Source organism: Rhinoraja longicauda, chromosome 2 (genome assembly GCF_053455715.1).
Source record: "Rhinoraja longicauda isolate Sanriku21f chromosome 2, sRhiLon1.1, whole genome shotgun sequence".
In the NCBI taxonomy this organism is placed as follows: Eukaryota; Metazoa; Chordata; class Chondrichthyes; order Rajiformes; family Arhynchobatidae; genus Rhinoraja; species Rhinoraja longicauda.
In genome coordinates this window covers 64,588,082-64,600,647 of record NC_135954.1, presented here as the reverse complement: position 1 = coordinate 64,600,647, position 12,566 = coordinate 64,588,082, and the positions used below count along the sequence as shown (strand labels likewise).

General features: G+C 42.0%; 1 protein-coding gene across 1 annotated transcript in view; it reads right to left on the bottom strand.

The window, feature by feature from the left end:
- Positions 1-12,566, bottom strand: part of adamts16 (ADAM metallopeptidase with thrombospondin type 1 motif, 16) — a 152,935-nt gene that overhangs the window by 44,073 nt on the left and 96,296 nt on the right. Inside the window, exons 15-16 of the mRNA XM_078428253.1 lie at positions 10,835-10,958; positions 9,296-9,540 (exon numbers count right to left, since the gene is read on the bottom strand). Of these exons, the coding sequence (XP_078284379.1) occupies positions 9,296-9,540; positions 10,835-10,958 (369 nt within the window). The remainder of the gene's footprint in view (positions 1-9,295; positions 9,541-10,834; positions 10,959-12,566) is intronic.

Genomic DNA, 12,566 nt, shown 5'->3' with positions numbered 1-12,566 from the left:
TGGTGTTGTCAATGTAAAACATTGACTACTTCCACAATTCCACACCCCCCAGCCTCCTGACTCAACTGTGAAATGACTGAAGCCTGAGGCTGCTCCAGTCATTCTTTCTCTCTCTTACCCCAGCCTTGTAATTTCCCCCATAAAACATCTACCCGTTCCCTGTTGACAGTAGCTATTCACTCACTGTACAATGAGAGAATTGTTTCAATCTGTGGATGGACTTGAACATTTTATTTGCTTTCATTGATGAGGTTACTATATAAGCAGGAGAGTTTGTAATAATAGATAACGGTGAAGTTAATTAACAGTAACACTGATGATAGTTCACACTCATTTTACTCTCACTAGGTGATGATTTATGTGAGGTGTGAAAGACAATTTCACAATGTTGTAATTGGTGACATCCTACTCGATAGGATTTTGAATGATAAAGAACTCCTGATAGAATTACTATCCCTTTCTGATTCCTGCAACCGCAGGAGATGCAACACCTGTCCCTTTACCTCCCCCCTCAACTCCATCCAAGGGCCCAAACAGTCTTTCCAGGTGAGACAGAGGTTCACCTGCACCTCCTCCAACCTCATCAATTGTATCCGCTGCTCTAGATGTCAACTTCTCTACATCGGCGAGACCAAACATAGGCTCGGCGATCGTTTCGCTCAACACCTTCGGTCAGTCTGCCTTAACCAACCTGATCTCCCAGTGGCTGAGCACTTCAACTCCCCCTCCCACTCCCAGTCTGACCTTTCTGTCATGGGCCTCCTCCAGTGCCATATTGAGGCCCACCGGAAATTGGAGGAGTAGCACCTCATATTTCGCTTGGGCAGCTTACAGCCCAGCGGTATGAACATTGACTTCTCCAACTTTAGATAGTTCCTCTGTCCCTCTCTTCCACTTCCCCTCCCCCTTCCCAGTTCTCCCACTGTCTTCCTGTCTCCAACTATATCCTTTCTTTGTCCCGCCCCCCCCCCCCCCGATATCAGTCTGAAGAAGGGTCTCGACCCGAAACATCACCCATTCCCTCTCTCCTGGATGCTGCCTGACCTGCTGAGTTACTCCAGCATTTTGTGATCCCTTTCTGACCAGTGCTCTTGCTTCACATCACATGAAGGTGGCGTAAACAAATATTTTGAATATAGAATTAATGAACTTTAATGAGAAGTATACACATGGAGAATAATGTATTCATTTGATGAACTACTGAATGAGACATAAATGATACATTGGAAGGTGTGGAAATTACTGTGTTTAACTACAATGAAAATGGTTGGAAATAGAAGTCCCGGATAAGTAATAACATAACATAACATAACAAAACATTATTGTCACTTGGCACAACACCGAACGAAATTTCAGCAGTCACAGCAAAAAAAGAAAAGAACACAGGACACACGACCCCAACACAAACATCCATCACAGTGACTCCAAACACCCCCTCACTGTGATGGAGGCAACAAAACTTCCCCTCTCCTCCCCCCGCACCCACGGACAGACAGCTCGACCCCTACCGAGGCAACCGACACGCACAGCCCCCGCAAGGGGATGGAAGGCCCCCCGGCCGAGCCGCCCCGGGCACTGAAACGTCCCGCGGCCGCACCGGGCGATGTTAAGTCCAGCGGCCGAGCCCCACCGGGCACCGAAACGTCCCGCAGCCGAGCCGCGCCAGCGATGTTAAGTCCAGCGGCCGAGCCGCGCCGGGCGATGGAAAGCCCCGCGGGCGAGCTGCGCCCCGGGGAAGAGACCTAATAAAAGAAAGGTTTCCCCCGCCCCACCCCCACCCCCAACACGCCCCACCCCCCCCCCCCCCAACACACCCACCCCCCCCCCCCCACACATACACAGCCAAAAACAGAAACAAAAACCATCCCAACACCGACACAAACAAAAAAAAAAGAAAAAAAGACAAACAGACTGCCAGAGAGCCGCAGCCGTTAGGCGCAGCCAACTCCTCCCAGTGTGATTCAATCCAAAATAGAATCTGGGTACAAGGGAAAATCAAGAGCACTGACAACTGTTTTAATACAAAACCTAATGATTCGTTATCAGAAATGGTGCATTTTCTTTTACCTATTGAAATGTTTTAATTATGTCAATGATACATGTGCCTAGGTACATCTTTTGTTTAGGAAGAAACTGCAGATGCTGGTTTACACCGAAGATGGACAAAAAACGCTGGAGTAACTCAGCGGGACAGGCAGCATCTCTGAAGAGAAGGAATGGGTGACGTTTCGGGTCGAGTCTGAAGAAGGTCTCGACCCAAAGTGTCACCCATTCGTTCTCTCCAGAGATGCTGCCTACCCTGCTGAGTCACCACAGCGTTTGTTTTGTTTGTTCCAATCTAATCAAGAGTTTTGCGGAGTTTCCAACATAATTCTGCATTGGAAGACTAAGTGTCAACTTACATCGCAAAAGGCAGGTGAATATCATGCAGTAACTACCGAGCAGGTAGATGACAAGACCTGCAAAAGTGCAATATCCTCTTCTGCATTGCCAGTGCAATTCATCTGTCTGACCACTGAGTGGCTCTCCTGCAAATTCTTTTTGACTGGCAATTGAAAATAAGGGCCAACTATTGAAACAAAAACGCTAATCTATAAGAATGGCTGCTTTGCTCCAGTGAATGGAAGCTACTACCCCCAAATCCATTCAGCATGCAGTAAATGCACCCTGATGATGTGTGGCTATAGGTGGGGAAGGTGATAGTGGATAAACTTTACCCATTGTAGCACTGCCAGAGAAGCGTTCTTTTCAAAAACATTCCAGATCCCAAAGATCATCCATAAGTGGACTGTTCCAGGAATGCTTGTGCCTGTCCTATGGAACATGGAAGCCTCAAGATACAAGTGCACAAACATGCAGATGAATGACCATCTGTGGCCGTACAGCCTGCTGCTGGTTAAGGGTCTGCAGAGGACACCAGGTCTACCTGATGAGACTGGTTTTGAAGTTTGATTTACTGTTACGTGTACTAAGGTACAGTGAAAAGTTGTTTTGTTGCTTGCTGACCAGTCAGTGGAAAGACAATATATGATTACAATTGAGCCATCCACAGTGTACTGAGACACAATAAATGTAATAACGTTTAGTGCATAATAAAGTCCCGTAAAATCCAATTAAAGATAGTCCGAGGGTCTCAAATAAGGTAGATAGTAGCTCAGGACTGCTCTCTGGTTGTTGATTGTTGCCTGATAACAGTTGGGAAGAAACTGTCCCTGAATCTGGAGGTCAATGTTTTCACATTTCTATACCGTTTGCATGATTGAAGAGGGGAGAAGAGGGAGTGACTGGGGAGAGACCCGTCCTTGCTTATGCTGGTGGCCTTGCAGAGGCAGCATGAAGTGTAAATGGAGTCAATAGAAGGGAGGTTGGTTTTTTGTGATGGCCTGGGCTGCATCCACAATTCTCTGCAATCTTTTGCAGTCTTGGATGGAGCTGCTCCCAAGCATGCTGTGTTGCTTTCTATGGCGCATCTGTACAAGTTTTCTAGAACTTTCCTTAGCTTTCTAAAGAAGCAGAGCCGTTGGTCTGCTTTCTTGGCATTGCTTCAATATGGGTGGTCTAGGACAGGTTGTTGGCGATATTGGCTCCTATGAATTCAAAGCTTTCTCTACATTGGCGCCATCAATGCAAACTGGAGTATATGTACCACTTCGCTTTCTGAATTTGATCATTATCTTTTTGGAATTGCTGACAATGCAAGAAAGGTTATTGTCTCGACACTAGGTCAAGAGGTTCTCAATCTCCTTCCTGTACTCTGTTTGATATTTGATATCCAGCCCACAATGGTGGTGTCATCTGCGAATTTGAACATTTAATTAGATTTGTACGTGGCTGCACAATCATGGGTGCACAAGGAGTAAAGAAGGGGACTGAGAACACATCCTCGCAGAGCACCAGTGTTAAGGACACCACTTCAGTGCCATCAACGCATTTGCTCCCAGATTGATTGCCGTTCTTTCTCCATTTAACAAAATATGAATCTTCGAAAGTTAAAAATTACAGCAAAAGCCTTTTCCCTTCACTTCAGGAAAACCCCCCAAATATTTCAAAATAAGCATCCAAATTAAACGAAGAACTTCAAAAGGAAAAGAAAAGACCAAATGAACATCGAAACAGTTCCGAGTAAAAATTTGCCTTTGTTCCTGGAGCTATTTACAGCTGAAGGTGCTTAACGATTCTCCCAACAATTTGTTTCTGTCTATGCACCTTGCAGATGTTTAGAATATGGCCATAATTGGATGAACCTGGTGCTTTCAGCACTGAAAAGTAATGACAAATTTGGGATAAAAATAAACTTTGGCACGTTGTCATTAAAGAGAAATGAGCCCTGCGTTAAGTGTACTTATCACAGAGTAATCAGCAGATAGATCCAGAGAGCACGTCTAAACATGTCGCCCTTCTCCTAGATTCAAATTACTATATGCGTGGTATAAGGCAATAATGATGGAAAATTGAGTGCATAATGTCACGGCTTAATTAAACGTGCCTATATGTGGAAATGGTATTTTCATCATACACTGTAAGAGTGAAAGAAAGGTCAACTGCAACTACACTGAGCGCCATGGAAAATATCATAATGCTGGGCGGTTTGTTTCAAGAAAGCGCTGCAATGTCTTCCACTTGAAATGTGTAATGTGGAGTTAGTCACGTTTTGTGTCGGTTCGAAGGACATGCTCATGTCGGTTGGAGGGGGGCGTAGTTCTACAGGGTAGGAGGACATTGTTGTGTTAGTTAGGGGCTTGCATCAGGTGATGAAGACTTGCTTTGAGGCTTTGTGGGAAGGTACATGATCAGTGATAAAGAGTTATAATTAAAATTCAGAGTCTATTTGTGGTGTGGTGTTGGTAGTGGTTGGGAGGAATGGCTAGTGAAGTTGTGTTTGTGACCAGGAAGGTAAAAGGTAATGAGCTCAAGGGAAGTCCCACAGCAAGGGCTAAAATGTCACCTTAAGTAGCATCTACATGCAGCTAATTCCCAACTAAGCAAATAGGGCAGGAGCAGGTAGATCACCTTTCCACTTTGTAGAGAAATTGTGTTTTGCCAGCAAGGTCCAAGCTTAATGCTAATTTCTAGACAATGGTATGTAAATACAAGGCAGATCTTATTGCAGTTACACAGAATTATTACTTTTAACATTGATGGTTAATACAAAATACCAGCAATTTATTTTAACCAAAAACAATTGGTATTTAGTTTTAATTATCAATATTGAAGAACGTTTCTGAGCATTTTACCAGGAAGAAAAGATTGAGTAATTATCAAAGGCTGAATAAAGGTAAATTATCTTCATGCATTATAAAACTCAATGAAATTGATAGTAGGCATTTATGTTGTCAAGCTGGAAAGGGTACAAAGAAGATTTATGAGGATGTCGCCAGGGTGAGAGGGTCTGAGCAATAGGGAGAGGTTAATTAGGCTGGGACTATTCCTTGTAGTGCAAGAGGATGAGGGGTGATCTTATAGTGTCTCAAATCATGAGGAATAGATCGGGAGGATGTACTGAGTCTCTTGCCCAGAGTAGGTGAATCGAAGACCAGAGGACATAGCTTTAAGGTGATGGGGGGAAAAGTTAATAGGAATCTGAAGGTTTCTTTTCACACAAAGGGCGGTGGGTGTGTGGAATGTGCTGCCAGAGGAGGTAGTTGAGGCAGAGACTATCTCAACGTTTAAGAAACAGTTAGACAGGTACATGGATAGGACAGGTTTGGAGGGATATGGACCAAATGCAGGCAGGTGGGACTAGTGTAGCTGGGACATATTGGCTGGTGTGGGCAAGTTGGGCCAAGAGCCTAGTTCCACGCTGTATCACACTATGACTATGACAACTGTCTCTCTTGCAAAGGTTGCATGAAAGCTTAGGGAAGAAAGTCAAAATAAAAATCACATCTGCAGGAGTGCTCGATTTTAACTGGGAAAAAGTAGAGACACTTTCTACTTGGCATTGTGGTCAATTGATATATCAGCTTATTCCTTTTCCATTAATTTTAACACATAAAAAAGTAGCAAAACGCTTGTTAATTTTGATCCAGAACCTCAACATTCTAGTGCAGCCTGGATGGTGAGAGAGGGATCTAATGGAGACAGAAGAATTGCTGATGCTGGAATCTTGAACAAAGGACGAGAACAATAGAACAAAAGAGTAACTCAGCAGAGCAGGCAGCATCCTTGGAGGGAATGGATAGGCGGCGTCTCAGGTAGTGACCCAAAATGTTGTCTATCCATTCCCTCCACAGATGCTGCCGGACCTACTGAGTTACTCCAGCACTTTGTGTTTTGAGCAGAGAGCCATTTGTTGGTTTGGCTATGGGCCTTTGTTGGTGCAAGGGCATAGGACTGAGGGTGGTGGGAGTGGGGATGGGACAAGGGATAAAGTTAAGTAATAAGCTTAGCTAATTATTTAGCCACCAGTAAAGTCTAAGGGTATTGAGAAGATCAAGCTGATAACAGGCAGCGATCCCATTACTTTTGTAAGGGAAATTCCAATTCATTCTTGGGAACAGTTTTCGAGCCCTTTTCAAGGCGGATCCTTGGTTTGGTTTCTTCACGTATCACTTGCCAGGCTGCTCAGTAATTGATACAACCAGACAGTAACTCCCAAGAATGAATTTTTCAGGAGGTGCAATGGGATCTCAATCTGCATCATTTTTTACAATTTTATATGGACCAGTTGTCCACCTATTTATAGGTACGGTCAAACACTCCATCACATGGGTCTTCAGCTTTAATAAGGTGGCTGAAGTTACCTCGTGTCATTCCAAATGTTACATGACTATCTTTCAGACTTTTTCACAGGTGAATTTCTTACACATGTCATGCAATACTGTGTTGAAAACTATCAACTCTTTCCCTTGTATAACACAGCATTTCCCAATAAACAGCATTAGCATCTAACCTTTCAGTTGCTACTTGAAATTTACTTAACTATAATCTTTTAAAGATTTATGCCATGGAAATATATAAAATCAATTTGAAAATTGCTTACTCTCCTTTCTGTGCTCTTCTGCCAATGCTATATTAGATGGATAGAACTACTGGAAATCATCCTTTCGGTTTTTACTGTAACATTTTAAACATGAGAGTTGAAATGTGGATATAAGCAATTTGCCATTTTATATCCCCCCGAATCATAATAAACATCTAAAGATTTAAGGATTTACAATAACACAAGATTGTTCCATTTTACAACAAACAATACTTGAACAGAGTGCAAAATTACCACACAAGATGACATAATAGTCTCGGATGTCTACTAAACCCATTTCTAATGTGTATGTTTTCTATCGCAATATGTGCTACTAAAAATGCCTCATTATGACAGCTCTTGGCAAATTACCATTTGTTTCCATATTTTATATCCATTACTCTCAGCAGACCTCTGCAGACCTCTGGTAGGCTTTTAATCGCGCACAATATTATCTCAGTAATAATCTCTAGTGCTGGGTGGAGTTAAGGTGCTCCAAATATAATTGCATTAGATCATATTTTTTGTTACAGCCATCCATCCTGAACTAAATTTAATTTCCATTCCCCTTGTGCTAATGGGAATACAGATATTTGAGACTAGCAATTAGATACTTCCTTAAATAAAATGTGTAGTCGTGGGATTATCTTGCAAGATTTGAATCACTTTGCACTTTGAATCAATTTAGAACACTACATCACTTCCATCATCTAATTCAGACTTGAGAACGCCCCTATATGGAAACATATCAGATGGAGCTCAGTAAAAAGCCAGAAGTTCGTGGTAAAAATATAATTTTATAATTTGGCTTCAACTGATTTCAGTTGCAGAGAATTCCACAGGTTCCCTACCGCAGAAAGCGTTGAGCTCAGCAATATTGCCACAACGTGGGATATACTATGAACAGACAAATTAGGGTATTTAGGGACCTCTAGACGTCGTCACCAATATCTGTGTTTCCTTCATAGACCGACAGGCAGTGGCAAATTGGTTTAAGACAAAAAACGAAATAGCAGTCTAAAGATAGCATAGATATACAAAACATAAGTTTTAATCTTTGCTTTACATATAATCCTCACGGTCTGATTAAATGAAATTAAACAGAAACATTTCTGCAGAAAGAAACATATGCCTTCAAAGTCAGAGAAACATAGGTGAGTTAGCAATATAAAGACAATGGTAGCAAGCTGGTAAACAGTACATGTGTAGTTTACTACGGCAGCATTGTATTAATTGATGGAGAATCTTTAATCCCACAGCAAGGCTGCCATTAAGAAATCTTATGGTAGTAAATTGGTGAAAAGAAAGCAACTTTCACTTAATAAATGCAACATGTAGACCCACGGCTCGGTGGCTTAGCGGTAGAGCTACTGCCTTACAGCGCCAGAGACCCAGATTCGATCGTGACTAAGGGTGCTGTCTGTACGGAGTTTGTACGTTCTCCCTCTGACCTGCGTGGGTTTTCTCCGAGATCTTCGGTTTCCTCCCACACAGGTTTATAGGTTAATTGGCTTGGTATAAATGTAAAAAAACATCTCTAGTGTGTGTAGAGTAGTGCTAATGTGTGGGGATCACTGGTCAGTTCAGACTCGGTGGGACGAAGGGCCTGTTTCCGCACTGTATATCTATAAACTAAATTTGGAATTGGACTTATGAAAGCTAGTTCATAAGTTCTAAGAGGAGAATTAGGCCAGTCGGCCCATCAAGTCTACTCCATCATTCAATCATGGCTGATCTATCTTTCCTTTTCAACCGCATTCTCCAGCCTTTGCCCCATAACCCCCTTGCTAATCACCCTTGCTAATCACAACAATACTAGTGGCAACAAAAATGCAAGTTTTCATGAAATTCAATGGCCTTGTCTACTATTAAACTATGCAGGCAGAAATTTAGTTTTGTTTCTTCATATCTTAATGATAAAACAGTATCTGTGCTGAAGTGTACAAAGGCAAGACCATGAAAGAAATTAATAGCCAGTTTTGCCTCTTATCACATCTGAAACTTCTGTTAGTGAATTCACAAATAAAAAAAACATGCTTTCTTTTCCAAGAAGTCATTCCTTTCCTTGAAAAATATGCTAAGTGTTCATTAGCTGACAAGTCGGGAGAGTAATAGATATAGATTTTTCTAATGGTGCCTTGTGCTCAGTAGATAAAAACACTTATTATAGACAATATAACACTCCCCCTTCCCTGACAACATTATTACACTAAACGGTCCCCAACTACGACCACTGAAGCTGCAATTTACACTTGAGAGATGATCAATTCTCAAATTATGTTATAATCACACATCATAAAATGAGGGTTTTGTTGAAGTAGTGGGCAAACCTACCTCTACCACTAATGTTTCATTCGTGGGACCAGTGGCAGAAAGGCTTTCCTGTCGATTGTAGGGCCTTTTATAGTCAAATATTGCCCCAGAAAACCGATGTCGCCCAGGCCAGTCAAGGGTCCAATGGCCATTGAGATAGTATTTCTGCTGTTGGTTTCTAATGGCGATGTAAGCATTGGAGATGTTTAGTTCATGCACACGAATGCTACGTGCTCCTGCAGGAATGGTGATTACCGTATAATATTCTGGTGGAGAGAGAGGAAAAAAATCTATTACAAATAATTGAGGTGCAAATACTCACTTTAAAATATTTTCAGCTTTATATCAAACTTCCAGTTTAGTGCAATTTAAAAAAAAAAAGGCAAATAGATGGCAAATACTCTATGGTTCTGCATCTAATGTGAGCCTTATCTGACTGTGGTGGGCTAACTTAGGAATCCGACAGAGGGACCGGACCCATACACGGAATTTGTACTGCTTCTGATTTCTATTAGCTGCATAAATTGGGACCAGCACGGACTTTTGTGTCCAATGCTCCAATCGAGAAAAGGTTCAAACACCCTTCAAATTCAAAAGGCGATTTGGTCTTAAGATTTAGATACAAGGAACTGCAGATGCTGGTTTATCAAGGAAAGACACAAATTGCTGGAGTAATCTCAGCGAGTAATGCAGAATTCCTGGAGAACATGGAGAGGAATTAAATTATTGCATCATATGGGAGGCGCATTCCCAATCTCATTGTACCCCTGTACAATGACAATAAAGATATATTGTATTGTATTGTATTGTATATTGTGACTTCGGGTAGAGTCTGATGGGTCCCAATCTGAAATATCACCTATCCATGTTCTCCAGGGATGCTGTCTGACCTGCTGAGATTTCCATTTATTTTTTCCATTATTTTAAGGGGCGCCGGTATTAAGATTGTTGTGAGAGAAGTAACAGGAGTATTGATGATCACACCAGCGCCCCTTAAAATAATGGAAAAAATAAAAGATTTATTTTGTTATTGTTGTGCATCCCCCTGGCAAAATCTATAGAGAGGCAGTATTTGGATAGGAATAGAGCAGCTGTGGTTTCAACATTGTTTATGATGATACGAGTATGAGCTGGGGATGGTACTTATAAATATGTATCCCACACAAATCGCCACCTTCAGGCATGAAGAGGATAATTTCAAGTGTAACCAAGCCAAGCCATTCTAAAGTTATGATCGCTACAACATGGTTATAATATTATGTGGGGACCATCTGCAGTCCTTTAGACTTGGCAATCAGGCTGAGTTATTAGTTTGTCCAATGTTAATTTTGTGGGTCAAAAGGTTTACACAAACAGTTTCAGTGGCCTTGCCAAACTTCTACATGAATCTTAAAACAGATCACCTCGATCTGCTGGCAACCTTAGCTGCAGTTATAAGTATTAATAGGAGTTTGGATTAAATTTTATACGGTGCATATCTACGAGGCTTAAAAGTAGATTAGATGGGCATCATGATTACTACAGTGGGAGATTCAGTACATTACGCAGATCAAAACGTACGGTTTACATAGTGCTGTTTGGTGTATTGACCCTTGAAGATTTTACACGTTGAGTTGTTCCCTTTGCAGACACCACAAGCATCTGGCTCAATTTTGGAACCGAGAACACGGTCACATCCAACGGCCTGTGAGGGAAGAAAATAAATATGAGAACAACACTGCATGATCGCGTGATTTTCACTGCATTATACAGTACATGTAGCACGGTATCGCTAAACAGTTTCTATTTAGTATTGTGAACATGCTCAAGTCAAATCTATATTTACAAGTTAGAAGGTGTTTTAAAAAAGCACTCTTGTTTCAGATTTCATTCATAATTTTAGTAACAGTGAAATCTTTCACTTGCTGATTGGAAGTAATAAAACTTCACTCTGTAAGCCATGAATGGACTATTTAATAATGAGTGCTTCATGAGAGCTTTACATGCTTATCCTGGCAGTGAGTGGGCTAACTTCCTTACTAATGAGGTAGCCCTGAGTGCTTTTTCCTCAAACTGACAGATTCAGCTAAACATTCTTAACAAAATGGGAAATGATTTGAATGCTGCTAATAGTATGAGTACTAAAGTAATTGAGCAGGGAAAGTATATGCAATTTATATTCAGGAACAGAGTCTGACCCAGCTAGTTATTCAAACACATAGTAACCATGCTTCAGGAAAGGTACTCTCTCCATAAGTTCTTGGAGCAGAATTAGGCCATTCGGCCCATCAGTCTACCCCGCCATTCAATCACGCTGATCTATATTTCCCTCTCAACCCCATTCTTCTGCCTTCTCCCCTGACATCCTTACTAATCAAGAATCTTCTATGCAATGAGGAAGATTGCCATGGCCAAGCAGATTTGGAAGGAGTAATAATTATATTACTATTGTAGACCCAAGTAAAGCAGCAAGGGTTGATAAGGAGGACAGCGCAACACTGGCAAATGGACAAGAGAGAGCCAGTGGATGTAGTGTACCTGGACTTTCAGAAAGCCTTTGATAAGGTCCCACACAGGAGATTAGTGGGCAAAATTACAGCACATGGTATTGGGGGTAGGGTATTGACATGGATAGAAAATTGGTTGGCAGACAGGAAACAAAGAGTAGGGATTAACGGGTCCCTTTCAGAATGGCAGGCAGTAACTAGTGGGGTGCCGCAGTGCTCGGTGCTGGGACCGCAGCTATTTACAATATACATTCATGATTTAGATGAAGGAATTAATAGTAACATTAGCAGATGACACAAAGCTGGGTGGCAGTGTAAACTGTGAAGAGGATGCTATGAGGATGCAGAGTGACTTGGACAGGTTGGGTGAGTGGGCAGTTGCATGGCAGATGCAGCATAATGTGGATAAATGTGAGGTTATCCACTTTGGAGGCAAAAACGGGGGCAGATTATTATCTGAATGGTGTCAGGTTAGGAAAAGGGGAAGTACAACGAGACCTGGGTGTCCTAGTACATCAGTCACTGAAAGTAAGCATGCAGGTACAGCAGGCAGTGAAGAAAGCCAATGGCATGTTGGCCTTCATAAAGAGAGGAGTTGATTATAGGAGCAAAGAGGTCCTTCTGCCATTGTACAGGGCCCTGGTGAGACCGCACCTGGAGTATATTGTGCAGTTTTGGTCTCCTAATTTGAGGAAGGACATTCTTGCTATTGAGGGAGTGCAGCGTAGATTCACTAGGTTAATTCCCGGGATGGCAGGACTGTCGTATGATGAAAGAATGGAACGACTGCGCTTGTATTCACTGGC